The sequence below is a fragment of the Venturia canescens genome, chromosome 1 (genome assembly GCF_019457755.1).
Source record: "Venturia canescens isolate UGA chromosome 1, ASM1945775v1, whole genome shotgun sequence".
Taxonomy (NCBI): domain Eukaryota; kingdom Metazoa; phylum Arthropoda; class Insecta; order Hymenoptera; family Ichneumonidae; genus Venturia; species Venturia canescens.
The window spans coordinates 8,372,008-8,389,525 of record NC_057421.1 but is presented as its reverse complement, the minus strand read 5'-3'; the positions used below and the strand labels follow the sequence as shown (position 1 = coordinate 8,389,525).

General features: G+C 43.1%; 2 protein-coding genes across 4 annotated transcripts; both read left to right on the top strand.

The window, feature by feature from the left end:
- Positions 1-186: 186 nt before the first annotated feature.
- Lrrk (Leucine-rich repeat kinase) lies at positions 187-12,467 on the top strand. Of its 3 annotated transcripts, XM_043426514.1 has the most exons (4): positions 187-824; positions 1,065-1,091; positions 1,436-7,509; positions 7,642-12,467. In XM_043426514.1, the coding sequence occupies exons 2-4, from the start codon at positions 1,078-1,080 to the stop codon at positions 8,844-8,846; spliced, it is 7,293 nt and encodes a 2,430-aa protein (XP_043282449.1). In that variant the 5' UTR covers positions 187-824; positions 1,065-1,077; the 3' UTR covers positions 8,847-12,467. The 3 variants fall into 3 exon arrangements, with proteins under 3 accessions (XP_043282449.1, XP_043282300.1, XP_043282367.1); XM_043426365.1 differs by having other exon boundaries at positions 1,436-12,467; XM_043426432.1 differs by lacking the exon at positions 1,065-1,091 and having other exon boundaries at positions 1,436-12,467.
- Positions 12,468-12,600: 133 nt separating this feature from the next.
- LOC122414987 (nudC domain-containing protein 3) lies at positions 12,601-13,688 on the top strand. The gene is made up of 2 exons (XM_043426761.1): positions 12,601-13,332; positions 13,427-13,688. The coding sequence occupies exons 1-2, from the start codon at positions 12,976-12,978 to the stop codon at positions 13,613-13,615; spliced, it is 546 nt and encodes a 181-aa protein (XP_043282696.1). The 5' UTR covers positions 12,601-12,975; the 3' UTR covers positions 13,616-13,688.
- Positions 13,689-17,518: the final 3,830 nt, after the last annotated feature.

The window sequence follows — 17,518 nt, the reverse complement described above, 5'->3', positions numbered from 1 at the left end:
ATTGTTGAATGGAACTGAATCGATGCATTCTTGCGCGTAATACATTTTCTCATTCGTTCTATAACTATATAATCTAATAAATTAGTATAGATATACATATACGGAGCACCACGCGCGTCCATGCAACGCGTGCGCGCCACACTCCAGCTGGCGAATGTTCCGATAATTCAGTGAATTTCTCGCACTCTCAAAATGGAGTCTACAGAGTTTCGTGCGCGTTCTCGCGCTATTAAAATACACTTTTTTTTCGCTCGTATCAATTGTTCTAATGGTTGAACGACTCTCTCCGCGAGATTATTAGACCGTAAAAAAAAAGATTCAAGCATTTTTTTCACATGTACTCAAAGAGTCATTCAGTCAGAAGTTTCGAAGTCTTTTTATATTTGACAGTTCGTATACGCGCGTGTCTTATTCGATCTATCTATTTATTCCGGTCAGCATTTTCAATCACTATTTTTGCAGCTATTGAAGCCGCACGGCTATCATAATCAAACTGACAGCTCGTTACGTTTAATTACTTTAATAACGCTTGATTAACCCGAGAAATCAAGTCATGGTAATGTTTCGTAGCAGATAAAAAAATGGATTGCAGTGATCAAGTTCAAGATTACGAGTGCTATTCGTCAACTGGAAGCGAGCGAATAAGAAATGCATGGGTCAAGGATCGAAAATTTTTTAAATTCTCGTCAATCCCTGAAGTGCACGAAAATTTGATAAAATGTCATTTCACTGTGGTTCTCGGGAGAGCGGAATTTTGACAATGATTCAGTGAATTCGACTGTTCGAATAAAGAGGCCTCGTGTTTTTTGTTCCAACTGACAAGGGTGAGTTTTCCATTTATGCTTATTAATAATTGTTATTAAAATTATACAAGTCATCATTCGTACTCATTATGATGATTCCAAATGAGATTTCTAACTTTTACTTTAATCAAATTAATCCTCGAAGAAAACTTCATATAATTCTAAATACACAGAATTATTCTAAGTCTAAATCATAATGATTAAGGCAGTTGGTATGATCCTGATAGTTTTATTAATACATCGGAAATTTCGTTTACATAGTTAAAACAGTCAAATGTGGAAAAAAAGGTTTGATATTTTTTATGCTATGAAATATTGACGAATCTTTGGTTTTTGCTTTCTAATGACCATTTTTTCTTCTGCTATTTGTGCATTAATTCTAGAACTTCACCATCTTCAATTATTATTATTGCTGAAGCACAACAAGCTGACAATTCGATATTACACTGTTTACAATAGTCAACTATTCCATTAAGAATGCCAAACGTAACTGTATTTGATTTTTTGCACAATAATCAAATATGCTTCCATGCGATACAACATAAGTAAATTATGTGTTTGCTCGTGCATCGTCGCAATGTGATTATCCAATGGATAAACAGAAGAAATTAAAATACTTTTTCATTCGACAGTTCCTATTTCGACGCAATGGAAGATTACACTCCAGTGGACGAGGACTTCCCGGGTCGTCTCTTGCACCAGGCGGCTCTGTGGGACAACGCGGAATTGCTGGAAGATTTGCTGCGCGGAGAACATTCGCAATATACAAATAGTCAGGATTCCTGGGGGCGTACGCCGCTCCATGCAGCAGCGATAACAGAAAATTCTCGTTGTCTGGGAGTCTTATTGGGGTGTGGAGCGAATCCTAACATTGCGTGCGGTCCTCGTGGTCAATACAGAACTCCGCTGCACGTTTGCGTGGAGCACGGTAACTGTTGGAACATTGAAAAGTTGTTGGAGTACAAAGCCGATCTGACAATTCGTGATGGGAACGGTTTAACACCGTCGGATGTAGCGGCGAAGAGCGAAGATGTTAAATGCCTGGAAATGTTGAAGAAAGCGGAGGAAACTTACGAATTGGCCAGACAAGCTACACACTCGCGTCTTAGAGCGGCCTGTCTTCAAGGTGATATAGTAGCAGCTAGAAACATCATCCAAAGCTGCTCCGACGATCTGGAAAGTATAGTAAACATGTCTTTGAACGGTGCGAATACTCTGCTATTTGTCGCATGTGAAATGGGCCATCGGGACATCGTTAGATTATTGTTGGATCACGGGGCTGATTGTCGAGCTCATCAAGTAACGAAATATTGTCCTCTTTACATAGCTTGTTACAACGGTAAACTGGAGATCGTCGAGCTGCTGCTTCGTCACTTTCCCAAACAAATACAATCGACGACTGTGGAAAAATGGTTACCGATACACGCCGCAACTATCAACGGACATCACGCGGTCGTCGATTATCTCTTGAAGTTTGATTATCCAGCCCACGTCTGTCAGAGGTACAAAGATCAGAGTGGCGATTACGAGTACGAAATGCCCTACGACGTAAACGCTCAAGATGTCACGGGACAGAGCGTGCTTTACATCGCCAGCGTGCTTGGCAATATTAAAATAGTCGAAACTCTTCTTAACCACCGTGTGAAATCACGCAAAATCAAAGACGACGAGAGCACTGGAAACGGAAGTTCACAGCCTATGCCAACGTCCAAAAGACGAATTTCCAGTGGCATTCAAAGGCTCATGTCCAGTTTAAATTTTCGTAGCAAATCGAACGATAGAAAAGACGATAATACGATAAGCCCACTGAATCTCGATCTTTTTTGCAATAACAACACGGAAACGGCTCTACACGCTGCCGTCAAAGCCGGACATACCGAGGTCGTCGCTGCGCTTCTTCAAGCCGGTGCCAATCCGAATTTGCCGATACGCCTCGTGAACGAGCTCGATCCCGAATCCATCGACCTTACCGTGCTAACGATAGCCTGTCACAACCGCGACGTTAAAATCGCCGATTTATTACTCAAGCACGGAGCAGTCGACAACGAATGCAAAGCACTGAAAATCGCAGCGCAAAATCGCGACGAGACTCTGACCGCTAAGTTACTCTCGACGAAAGCACACCCGGACTCCGAGTACAAAATCAACAAGAAAGCAATGACGGAATCGACTCAAACTTCGCACTTTTCCGCACTCTCGAGCTTCGGTAACGTGACTTATCCATCCTTGTTCCCGAACACACCGACGATGATCAACTGGCACGACCAACAGTGCAGACTGTCGCAAATCCGTTCGCAGTGGTTGATCGACGCGGTTTTACACGTTAATAAAAAGCTGAGCTCGAAGAACAACGATCTCGCGTTGTACGCGATAACGCGAATCGACATTTCTCAAAATTCCATAACTTCTGTGCCATCCATCATTTTTTATCTTCAAAGTTTGCGCTACTTGAACATGGCACAGAACAAAATCGATGGGCTGAGCTGCGAGACGAAAAATCCACGGGACAAGTTGGCCCCGGTGCTCGAGGAAATGTATTTGCAGGATAATCGTCTGGAGCAATTGCCCGAATTTCTGATGAGCTTGCCGGCTCTGGAGATAATGGACGTGTCGAACAACAAACTCCAGTGTTTGCCGAACAGTCTTTGGCGCGCACCGAAGCTCAAGGAGCTCAACGCCTCGTTCAATCTTCTTCGGGATTTGCCGAGCCAGGTTTCTCAGAATATAACGCGCAAGTCCCAACGCGAAGATTCGTTGAGCAACAGCCCGAGCTCGAGAAGCTTAGCCTCCCAGATGACGCTACCGCGGGACGATTCCGCGGAGTTCGATTCGTTCACGAAACTGGCGAACGCTCAAGTCATCGAAATGGAACGTCCCCACGTGTGGACGAGCTCCGTTCGAGTTTCGGAGAAACACTCCGACGACGGCGAGCAGCCCGGTGCACGTTCAGTCTTGGCCTCTTTAAATCTCGCTCACAATCTTTTTACAGCTGTTCCAGTCGCTCTCCCGTGCCTCGCCGTGAGCCTCGTCAGACTCAACATGGCTTACAACTCCCTCCGATCGATGAGTCACATCACGTCTTATCCGGCGAGTTTGAAGCAACTGGACCTTTCGAACAATCAAATATCGTGCTGGCCGAGCCTGCCCCAAGTCGACGGATCCGCGGACTCGATGGAACAAGCGTCGACGGCTTGTTACTGCCCGGCGACCAACGTTCAGTCTCCGATCGTGCCGAACAATCGACAAACAACGACCTCCTTCCGCGACGTCGTTCTCATGAGCGTTTGCACGCACAGACGACATCTGAGGCTCGAAAATCTGCGCACTCTCATCCTCGCCAACAACATGCTCACCCGGATCCAGCTGACTTCGGTCGACGACGGTGAGTCGCCGAACCTGGAGGAGGAGAGCATCGACCGGGACACCAAGATCACCTGCACCGGCTCGAAGTTGTATCTCCTCTTCCCCAACGTCAGTATGCTCGACGTGAGCAACAACCAGCTGCGCGAGATACCATCGAACATTTACGAGCTTTCGAATCTCTCGGTACTCAATACGAGCGGCAACAGCGAGATCACCGAATTGCCACCGCAAATGGGTCTGCTCTCCCGTCTCTGGAACCTCAACACTCAGGGCTGCAGACTCCAGGAACCCTTGAAATCTATGATCGAATCGAAAAAGTACAAAACCATGGACGTCGTCGGTTACTTGAAATCGATACTCGAAGATGCCAAACCGTACGCTCGCATGAAACTCATGATCGTCGGTATCGCCGGAATCGGTAAAACTAGTCTGTTGGAACAGTTGCGTCAGGAAGGCGAAGTTCCCAACAAAAAAAGATCCTCCGAGCACTGGGCCAAGCGGATGGGAAACAAGAACATCAACTCTAAAACCGCTCGTGGGACGACCATATCCACCGTTGGAGTGGACATCGGCGATTGGGTTTACGAGAAAAAAGTACGCGGCCAATCCTCCCACGGTCCTGTTTACTTCAGAACTTGGGACTTTGGCGGTCAGAAAGAATATTACGCGACTCATCAATATTTCCTCTCGAAGCGAAGTCTCTATCTCGTCGTGTGGAGAATAACCGACGGTTTTAAAGGCGTCAACGAGATATTTCAGTGGCTCGTCAACATACAGAGCCGGGCGCCAAATTCGCCGGTAATAATCGTCGGCACCCATTACGACGTGACGAACGAGCAGAGCGAGATATTCCAGCAGTACATTCGTGACAAATTCATCAACGTAGTCGATGCCGAAAAATGCGGTTTGCCAAAAGTCATGGAAACCATTGAGATCAGTTGTAAAACTCGTCACAATATGAAAATGTTATGCAATTTAATTTACGACGTTGTTTTCAGTTTGAGATCCCCCGGGAGCAAAGAACTCTTGCTGGAGCAGCGCGTCCCCGCGAGTTATTTGGCCCTGGAAGATGTCGTCGTCCAATTGGCACAAGATCGGAAATTGACGGGCTGCGATCCGGTGTTGAAGGCCGATCAGTACTACGCTGCGGTGAACAACGAGCTGGCCAAACTGCACCGCTCGTTTCGGGATCCCGCTGAATTGCATCAGGCGACTCTGTTCCTCCACGAGAACGGAATAATCCTCCATTACGACGATGCGACCTTGAAGGATCTTTACTTTCTGGATCCTCAGTGGCTCTGCGACATGTTGGCTCACGTTGTTACGATAAGGGAAATAAATCCATTCGCGAGGTCCGGTATAATGAAGCTCGACGACATACAGCACGTGTTCAAATCGTCGACGATCTCGACGATCGATACCCAAGGCTACATCGTAAGTTTGCTGAACAAATTCGAGGTCGCCCTCACGTGGGACTACCGCACGCTTCTTATACCGTCTTTGCTCCCGACCGAGGATGACGTATCGCGAAACAATCAGCTGATCAAGGTTCCCGTTAAAACGCGTGGCTGGCACGTCAGATCGAAGAAAATAACGTCGCCGATGTTCTCCTATCCGTCAGCGACCGGTGATCGGGTCAAGACCGAGTGTGTACTGACCTCGAGATCACAACCGGATTGTTCCGTCACGAGATTGCTCCTGATGTCTTACTTCCCAAGCGGCTTTTGGTCGCGTCTAATAACTCGCATACTCGCGGATGACGCGATCGTCGAGATAGTCATGTCCTTTCTCGCTCCCTTCAAGGATTTCGTCGACGACAATATATTCGCGAGCCTTTTGGATACTCACGCCGAGTGGATCCTCTGGCAGACGGGCATAGAGCTCCGTTACGCCGGCATAACGTTGCTCAGACTCAAGGAAGTAAATTGCGCTAATAAAAATTCTCCGTATGATTACAGGCAGTACAAATTCAAGCTGAAACAGGACGGGATTTGGTGCACGGTCGATCTCAAAAATTCAGCGATTTTGGAAATTTGGTTTCCCGTTGATACTCTCGTCATAAAGCAGCCGATACTGTCCGACTCGCCGGACGACGAGCCGATGGGTTACCAGGCGATCGTCGTCGAGCCTAAGACCGAGAGCATGCCACAATTGCTCGCCCTCATAGTCGACCACATCGACATACTCCTCGAGGATTGGTATCCGACCCTGGGCACCCGCTTCGTCCACACATCCGAGGGCAAGTTATTGGTGACGCGACTGATCCCCTGTCCCCGGTGTTTGCTCAACAACGTCGAGGCTGAGACGTTCGCGAGTGACCAGGAGTCACACGCGAGCGAGGAGATGAACCGGTGCTTCGTGAACCACGAGAGGCAGAGCCAGGACAGTTACAAATCCGATGGCGACAGCGGCGTCGGTTACGACAGCTCGCAGTCCAGTAGGATGCCCTCCCTCGAGGGACACCCGGATTTCACCAAGCAATACTCGCACTCCGAAGAAATACTCGCGTATTCCTGGATGGTGGAGGAATGCATTTTATCGGCTTACAGCAACAAGACTATAGCGTGTCCGAGGCACTCGGAGATCCCTCTGTCACACGTCGCACCGGACATAATATTCATGGATCTCGGTGCCAAGCATCTCATCAAGTCGGAGGACATAAAACGTGGCAAAATGCTGGGCCGCGGTGCCTTCGGTTTTGTTTTCAAGGGCACTTGCCGCCTGGCCGGATCCTACGCGAGGGTCGACGTCGCCATGAAGATGTTGCAGCCCGTCCCACCAGGGCCGAACTCCAAACAATCTGCGATTCTCGCGTACAAAGCTGCTCAGAGCAAATGGGATCGTGACCCGCTCCAATACGCGTGCAAGGCTTACTGCACGGCGAGACAGGAGCTCAACATACTGCTCACCCTGAGACACGCGAACATCGTTCCCCTCGTCGGCATCGTCATCAGTCCACTCGCCCTCGTCCTGGATCTCGCACCCGAAGGGGCTCTCGACGTCGTGCTCAAAAACTATCGACGCTCCGGTGCGAAACTCGACTCCTACACACTCCAGGCTATCGTCCTCCAGGTCGCCAAGGCCGTTGAATATTTACACCAGCAACACGTTATCTATCGGGACCTCAAATCGGAGAACGTTCTCGTCTGGCAGATGCCGTTGCCCTTTCAAGACAATCCGGAACATCCGTGTCACGTCAAGGTCGCAGATTATGGAATATCCCGGCAAACTTTGCCCTCCGGTGCCAAGGGGTTCGGTGGCACCGAGGGCTTCATGGCCCCTGAAATCATCAAGTACAACGGGGAAGAAGAGTACACGGAAAAAGTTGATTCCTTTTCTTTCGGTATGTTCGTATACGAACTCGTCACACTGAGACAACCCTTCGAAGGCCACGAGGCCGTCAAGGAGTGCATCCTCGAGGGCGGCCGACCCTCGCTCACTTATCGCGAAACTCTTTATCCCTCTTACGTTCTAGATTTGATGGTCATCTGCTGGGCACAAAATCCAAAGGATCGTCCAACCGCCAGTCAAATAGTCTCGATCGCCTCGGCCCCGGAATTCACGCATCTCGTTGACGTGACTTTACTGACCGAGAGGACCCACGTCACCGCTATAACGACCACGTCGAGGCCCCTCGACGACGGGGCGACCGGCGACGAAATCTGGCTCGGACACAACAACGGCGAAGTCGACATGCTCCTCGGCACTCAAAAGGGTTGGCTCCAGCACGTCAGAATCGAAACTCCCGTCATACCCTACGCTATGTGCGGCTTGGACGGTTACGTCTGGATCGGCGACAACGTTGGCCAGATTCACGTTTATCTTGGCAGCAATTTCGGATGCGTTGCCAGCTACAATCTCGAGCCTGATCACAGCAAGGAGTCCAAGGTCGTCGGGCTCGTCCACCTCGAACAACTCAAGCAATTCGCCGTCGCTCTTCACAGCGGCAAAATCTATCTTCTTTCCAACACTTTCACGCAAATGAAAAAGAGCGAAATCGAAACCAGCGCTGACGACAACGTCAAAACTTACTCCCTCGCGGCCGTCCACAGGAGACGGAGAATCGTCGAACTCTGGACCGGACAGAGCTTCGGTAAAATTTCCATTCACACACTCAAAGACGGTAATCTCGTCGATTCCATCGAACTGTCTCATACCACCGGAGAAACGGCGAGCAAAAATTTATTCGCTACTTACATATTGAGCGCTGAAAATACCGTCCTCAGCTACACTTACCCCGGATGCATAGTCTACCAATGGGACGTCGAAACGAGACAACTCATCAATAAACTCGACATGTCGAAACTCGTGCCCTGCTCAGAGAGCCTCAAATCCATTTCTATCGAGGAAAATTTGACCACCGAAAGGTGTCAAGTCACCGCCCTCGAGGCCTGCTTCAATCACATCTACATCGGCACCACCTGGGGATGCGTCGCCGTCGCCGAATGCAATTCCCTCAGACCCATCACCGTTTTTCGACCCTTCGAAGGCAAGGTCAGCCAAATTATCGCCTTCAAATCCACCGACAAAAAGAAACTCGCACTCGCCACCGTTGGACAAGGCTACCGCAGCTTGATCTCCAGATACACCGATTACCCCGTCGATTCCTTGCTCGCCGAAGACCTCAGGCACAACATGTACACCCTCCTATGGAGGTCCGAACACTGGTCGGCTGCCTAAAGTTTCAATTTCAATCACATTTTCACTCGTATTTTTCCAAAAATCATTTTTATTCAGTCAGAATTTGAGCACTTTCTCCTTTACTTTCGCCTCTTTTTACAAACGCCTCAGGAATTTTTATTTTATCTAAAAACATTGTAAGTACTTTATTGAGAAAGTTTTTTTTACTACGCACGCGATCGATGATTAGCGAATTTTGTTTTTTTCAATCGTCACCAATTTTATTGTTCAATTCTCCTGCTCGCCTAATCTCGACGTTCCATCGCTTCTCTTTATTCTGTAAATAGACCACGAACTCGAGAATTTCTTATTAACCGTATTTATAAAAAATTCTTATACAACAACAAGTATTTAGAATCGATGGGAAAAATTGTTGATTGTTCAGCATCGTCATCGAAAGTTCAAGTTCGTAAATACTCGAAGGTCTGTGATATATCTTCGATTTTTTTAGGAATACCCAATTGCTCAAATTCTTGATAAATTTATTAACGAACTCTGGGAATGTACGAGTGACAGGTTCTCAAGACGAAAGTCGAGTTTTATCATGACAATTCAGTTCTTTGCAAGGCTCAGGATTTTTAAGGATGTACGTGCGTGTCGTATTAGTCAGGTGACAGTTTTTCTATATTTTTTTAAAGGCGAATTACCTCGGTCATTAACATTAGCAGGATATCAGTAAAAAAACGTTATCTTAATTTTTTAATCGTTAATCATTTTTAACTTGAACTCATTGCAGAACATATTTCATTCCGAGTCTCTCACATGATTCGATAAGTACATTGAGAAAAGGCAACGTTTGACAACGTTGAACGTAGTCAGTTGACGGATCAGAGATCACCATGTATAACCTTAAAAAGTGCAGCTGTCACTTCCATCGACAATATCATATAGGTTGCTTTATATTTGACAAGTGACGTATGGGCCTGCCAAATTTCAAGATTCTGTGACCATTTGTCGTCTTCAACTCAATATTTCTAATTCAGATGGCCGTTGACCCCCCCCCCCCCCTTTTTTTTAACGTACCATTAAATTCTGCACGATTCGATTCATATAAATAATGGTTTTAATCTTTGACATCTAATTTAAAAATGTGTATGAAATTTTGAGTTGAAGATGGTTGAAGGAGCCAGTGAGTCATTGTGGCCATAAGCGACGCGTTAATTTCTGTACTTTTCGACCGTTGATAGTTCAACGAAACGGTCGATAAGGGGTCTTGAAATTTCACAGGCATATAGAAAAGGAATCTTGGATTGTAAGGCATAAAAAAATGAGAGTGTGCTATTTAAAAACAGCCCTCGCGCCTGTACATCCTTAAATCAATATTTTCGAGTTTTTCTTTCCTTCAAAAAGACTTTCCATTAGAACGTGAGGTCGTTCGATTAATCGAACGAGGAGAAGCGAAAATACTCGTAAAGTAGATTTTATAGAATTTTTGTTCACGTCACGATGAGACCGGAGCGAAAAAATGGCGAGATTTTCTAGCCGATTGACGAAAGTGCAAAAAGACTTTGCCGAAATCTCAGTGAGCAATATCTCGAGAAGTCGTGTCCCTTAGCGTAAGGATAAATAATTATAACTTGGCTTCCAGAAGATGATAATATTAATAAGGCTTCGCAAACGAATTCACACAGAGCTGGTGAATTCATTATTTTATATCATTCATTGTCACAAAGATTAAATGTACCAAGAGTGCTTTATGGTGCAAAAAGTACACTCGTAGGTACAAAATTGTATAGTAAACGTGAACTTTACGACGAGGATTACAGAAATGCAATTTAAATGATATGAAATACGAAAAAAACGAACAAAATAATGTACGAAATACGTCCAGATCACACCACGGTCCATACGATTATCGCATTGAGGGATTAGGGGATTTTTATATTTTTTTCAAGTTAATGATTATGGTCGAAAGAAATTTCGATGAAAGCTTCAAATCGTAAATTACTGATATCTTTCAATATTCCAAAGTTTATGAATATTATTTTCAAACTATACAGAAATCGAGATAAAAAAACATTCGCGAACGGGAATTGAGTGAAACGTTGGAAAGACGAGATTTTTTTGAGGTTATGGCTCGTAATCCCTCAAACTTATTTTTCTTGCCTGCTATTGGTTATTAGTTCGCATTGTAAAGAACGCTAGCGCAGGAACGTCAAATGTTTTTGTTCGATATTTTGTTTAAGCGATAAACGTTACTCACGGTGCTTTGATCAAGTTTTTAAAGTAATTGTCCACGAAAGAGACAAAATATTAAATAGTTACGCGACAGGATACGAATTTTAGTTCTTCTATAGTGCTACGAGATTTTATTTATTAACGATTGTGAGCTCCACCGAGAAGCGTTGCCTCGGTTCTTTAGCTCGTATGATCTCTTATAATTCTAGTTACGAAACAAGTTCAACATTTTTTATACTTCAAATGAGAGCACGCTGAATCGTGAAAAAGTAGGAAATGAAAAATAGTTTTGCTATAGTCGTAAACGAAACTCAAATACGGGTCAAATGAAAAATGTTATAAAAGTTAATAAAAAAAAAAAAAGGAAAAACGAAGGATCGTTGACTACGAATGATGAGTGGGTGAGTATCCCGATACGTTAATTGCCCGGATAAAAATTCGTAAATAAAAAATAAAGAAAATTGATTAAAGTAGATTTAAGAAAGCGTCACTTTGCGTCCCAAGGAAAAGCTACATTAATAATGTGATATGTAATTCTATAAATATGAAATAATTTAACTAAAATCCAGTTCCAATGACATCCTTCGAAAATCGGTGAAATCTAAATTTCCCCTTGCAACTGCGAGGGACCGAAATTGTAAATTTTTCGAAGCAACTGTAACCTCACTTTGGCGGTCAACAAAGTTTTTCAATTTTTCGTATATTTTTTTGGCAGGGAATTGCGAATCGCAGTTCATTTTAATCGACCCAAAGTTTTGACGTCCAATATTTTTCGACTCACTATCATTTTATGGCACATTTACCTTGGATAACCTTGGAGCAGCAATTTTTCATGTGTCACTTTGCAAAATCCGATTTTTCAACCGTTTCGAGTGCCCCGAAACATGAGAAAAAGAAATATTACTTGAGAGCTGATTATGGCGTTGATTTTTTTTTTCATATCCACTCAACACGATATTCAAGTGCACTCACACTCCTATCAATTGTTACTCGAAGTCCGCATTGTCTCTGATGCACTAATCAATCGCAGAAGAAATTACGTATTTTTTAGAATAAAATGTAGGAGAGTTTTGAGATTTCGTGTGTGCTGATCAATCGGCACATGATTCTGCTTGTAGTCGCGTGGATTCATTTCTATTTCGATCGAATATAATATGTGAATATTTTTTACTCTCATCCTTTTTCTAATAGACTTTTCAGGTGATTTTTTCCAATTTATAAAAAATCAAGCGCGTATATTTGTGTACGAGAACCCACTATTTGTTGTATCGTTTGAAATATTGTTATTACTATCCATTCGTACCTGTATATATACATAGACATAAATATTAAATTCACCCGCAAAACACGAATAATTATTACCGAAATCCCTATTCGAAAGTGGTTGTTAAATGTATCGATATATTGTCAAATATAACAAAATCGTTGACAGAAAAACAAAAATTTGCTGTGATAACCCTTTTTCTTTCGCAAATTACCTCGATGATTTCCTGCTTTTCACAATGTAGATAGAAAAAAAATCATTTTTATGTATTTGTAATTGACGAGAAGTGTTGGAATAGATTTAGCATGTAGGAGCAGTGAAATGTTTAGAAATTATTCTCGACCATGTTTATTTATTTTTTTTAGATAAATTTCCCCATTTCATGAACACGTTGAATATTAAACTTTTTGGTTACGGGGCCTTAAAACTCCACATCACTCAATACTTGCTGTTTTCACGAGCGAATTCAGGTTATGACTGTTCGTTGTCATGTTACTGATGTTTCTTCGACAGCTGTCGAAGTTTCGATTAGTTCGCTTTCTTACCACGAGACACCGCACTTGTCCGTTAATGAGCACAAAGAACGAGCGAAAGACTCGAATGTTCGATAAAATTTCAAAAAAGAAACAAAAAAAAACAATTGAAAAAATCTAGGTCAAAAAAGTTTTATTCGGCAATTTGACAGTGATGGATACAGAAGCTGCAGAGTACGTGGCTCCGTCACAACCACCAGAAAGTTATAATGGCGCGAAAAACGTTGATTATACATGGTCACAAAGCATAAGTGACGTTGATGTTATCGTAAATATTCCAGAAAATATAAAGACTTCAAATGACCTCAGGGTTCGCGTCTCCTCCACAAGGATTAAGGTCGAAATTCGGAAAAAAGTATTACCAATAAATCAACGCCAGGATCGAAGCAGCGACGATTCGGTGGCGCGTGAAAGTCCTGACGAGTGGACAGCCATTTTTCAAGGTCAACTCAGCTTTCCGATAAAAAAGAACGAGTCTATTTGGTGTCTGACGAGCGGAAAGCGTGTCGATGTAAATTTTAACCCAAAATTCAACGTCAACTTGAACCAATAAAGAATTCCAGATTTTTCGTATGTCCGAAAAACAAAAACGTTATTATGCCCAGATTCACTTGGAAAAATGCAAAGAAATATGGTGGCAAGCGCTGATAGACGGCGAAAAAAAAATTGATCTCGCCAAGATCGATTGCTCGAGGGATTTTGACGACTTGAGTGAACAAGAGCAAATGAAGCTTAGCGAACTAATGTGGAAAGAAAGAATGAAAATCCTAACGAAAAATAATCCAAGAAACTAACGTTTATCAGGCCCAACGTGGTATAATTTTCCATTTCTGTAATTACGATCCAAAATAAACAAATTGGAATAGACTCTGACAATTTTCATAGACAAAACACCCTGAACCACATTCCAATCTGTTCACGTTATAAAGGAAAATTTCAAGTGAACTCGATAACAGATTAAGATTCGTAAACAGCGTAAACTGGTATGTAAATTTGAGGTTATTCGAAAAAAATTTGTTTTTAATCAGTTCCTTTATACGTTCGTCGATTTCATATTTAACCGGTAAAGCAAGTGTCGCGATCGTTATCAAAACTTCATTGGCAATACGGATTATTAATGTAGTAACTCTATTAGAACGATCAAGCATTTCTATGCAGTGAAAAGTACGTTTCTCATTCGTTGCACAGCCTGTACTTTTGCCAAGTGCGTCGAGCGTCTGGAATGGAAAGCGAACGTAGGAGGTCAGACATGGTGCATGCCGGATATTAATACAGGGTGTCTCACAGGCGATGTTCATTCCTAAATTTTTGTCTCGGTAAAAAGTTTCAAGTCAAATTTTCGATTGCAGCCCCGTTAAAACGAACGAAAGTGAAATGAAACGCAATAGTTTCATAGAAAATTCGATGCTCCTCAAGTTGTTGATCCTGCGCTTTTTCGTTGTCGAACGTTTTGACGGAGAGTGTGCGATGAGTGCCGAACTCTCGAACTTTCAACACTGAATATATAACTTTTCTGAAGATATTGGAATCAAAAACGTTATTACATTTCGTACTTGGAATTCGACTGTGACTTATTTGCATGTTTATACGGCAATATGGACATCAGTTCCGGATACCTTGTGTGTATTTATTCAGAATAAATATACAAGAATCTGCTGGCAAGCCTCTTCAGTCGCGCGCACCGTTAATTTTCTCCACGACTTATTTCCAAACGTTCTAATTTTCACTATAACACACGTCGTGGTATTTTTTCAAGTTTACATTTTTTGTGCACTCGGGTTCGGCCCCCGTGACGCGACCGTTAGACGAGGATATAGGTTAGGTTCGTCACATGTACGAATTCAGTTAAGACACAACGATTATTTTTCGTTAATTCATAACTTTATTTATCGTTACAAGTGACTAAAAATAAGATAAAATAAGATCCGAGTTACACAAAATGCGAATTTCACAGTCCTAGATCAAATAATCCCGCGATCAAATTTATTATCGTGAATTTTTTATTCGGCTTAAAATCTTCAAGTTTTTGTAGACGGACGAAAATATACGAGGAAATGTGTTTGAGGATCGATGGAGGCGTGATGCAGGAAAATATGCGGAAGGAATATCACAATCGCTATTTATATAATTACGTGTATTCAACTTTTTACACATGTGTTAAAGTTTTAAACGCACATGTATTTAATCACAACTCTCTATACTGGTGTATACGCATTTAGAAAGGAAAGAAAGCTTTGTCGATCGACAACTCGTCATAAAAATCATAGCTACACAATTACGAAATTTCCCTCGTACAGCTGCGTGTCTCGGATGGGTGAATTTTCACCCAACAAATCGAGCGCAGTGGAAATTCGTTGTTTAATTTTGTGCGGATGGAAAAAATTCACGAGTCTTAACCCGGTACGACCGGCAAAAAATGTTTGTTTTTCGAACGTAATTTTCAGGATTCCGCTTGACGTTCGAATTATCTCAAGCTGTCGAAAAATCCCAAATTTTATATTATTTCGATCGCATTCTCAGGAACGATTCTTTTTTGATTTCGCAATAGAACGGAAGTGGACTGTATAGGAATGAATCATTAGTCTGAATTCAAAACAGGATACGCATTTTTGTATCCGGGAATTACAACAATGACATTGCGTGAGAAATATTCGTATTCTCAGATTTCGGTAGCAGTATTCTTGTCGGGCCCTTAGCAAAATGCCTTGTTTTCTCGTTGAGAAAGGCACGAGCAGAGAATGCCAAGGGAGTGAAAAGAACCTGCTGTCTGTTCTCTGACACAATAACACAATAATGCACCGAAAAGTCGCAGGTGTTGTTGCCGCGTAGCCGGGAATTTCGTGACAGCAGCAGCACGAGATGCGGAAAGAAAGGTCCGAGATTCCACGCGACAGGAGTGATGGGGACGAGGCCCAAATAGAGTGACCAAAAATTCTCAGGCAAGCCAAGTCTGCTGGTCTATTTTTTGCTTACTTTCTCAATTTCGGAAATTCGCTATAACCAGTTTAATGCGGTTTGGATAAACTGGATCGTCTACGACTGCCATCTATGGGGGTGGGGCGCACTTGTATGTTGCATGAGGTTATGTACGTGCGTTTCGTATCCATATCTCGCGGTGTAAACGAGTCACAAGGGGGGTATTCAGAATGCGAGGAATTCTTGGCTTTTCTCGCGAGCGACACACACCACTCCGGAGGAAGGAGAGAAAGAAGGTGAACCGAGGAAAGGAGAGGCCCCGTGAGGGGAACTCGAAGAAAACTTACACGAGTTTATCACGACGTGGAGGAACTCTCGACGACGAGCGACGACACGACGATCCGAGAGAAGAAACAAGTAGTAAAGCGGCAGTGAGAGCGTCCCAGGTTCCCTCTATCGATGAAACGAGGTAAGAAGAATAAGAAGGCAAAAGGGGAGGAGCAAATAGGGACCGAGGGATCGAGAAACGCGAGAGGCGTGCGTAATACACGCGCTGCGCGCTGATACATAACTGTTTTCAATCACTGAATATCACATAAGCCGATCGACGAATATCTCTAAATTTCTCATGACTCTGATTACGAAATGTAACTTATGAAGAAACCTATAAACTTTTCAATAAAGTATAACCTCACCTTAGGTCTTCGTAAAGTAGTTCCGTGTTGAAAAAATTTGAGTTTTGAACTTGGAACAATGCCTCGCTTTGGAAAGCTGGAGGATCGAATGAAAGCGTTCCGATTTTATTGAAATTTTAAAAATACGATCGATACTGTTGAGATTTTGATTCGCATTCTCACTGGTTTCCGGCATACGCAACAATCTTGTATAATAACATGGAATAATAACGAAACTTGTGCCGTTGAGCATTGAATGAAAAAACTGCAAGAATTGTAACCTGAGAAATCATGCTGGGCTATTGGGAACACTGTGTCAAAAAATCAAGTGATTTCTCCATTTCGTTTATTGAGCATAGTCGATTTATAAGTTACGGTAAGAAATGTTATAACCTTGATTGGAGGTTTCGACGATTCCAAAGCGCCACCGCAAAACATGGCGATCGGTTTTTGTAACATTTTAGTATGTAAAATGACATCAATAAATACCTCAAATGCCATCACGAAAAACGAGATGATCACATAACCAAACATCTTCGACATCATTCAACAGAATATTATTTCTATGAATTCGCGCCTTGTTAACTTTCTAAAAATATTTTCCTTATTTTAACGGTCATTGTGGCTATTTTGAATCACACAAATACTTGGATGAAACGCATTATAAAAATTAGACCTGACCCAAAAGGGCAGAGTTCTTGATGTATTTTGTTGCGATCAGTCGATTTCAGGTGCAGCGTTGTGTTGAGAAAGAGATAGAGCGAGAGAGAGACAGAGCAAAGGAAGAAGGAGCAGGAGAGGAAGGAGTGCGCTGGAAGACAGGTTGAGAACCTGCTGGGCGAGGTAAAACACCAGGTAATATACCTGCCCGAGGGGGTTATCCATCCCGCACATACATAGGTATACATGGCCCCGCGAGAGGCTGTATGAATACACATATAAACGTTCATATACAAATATAGAAATATGCATGTATATATACGGGGTGTCTCAGGCGTAGATGTCCGTCATCGTAAGCTTTTGCATCAGATCGCACACTTTTCGGAAATATTATTAAAGATGAGACGCGTATATATTTTATTATTAAAGATAGAACAAGAAAATCTG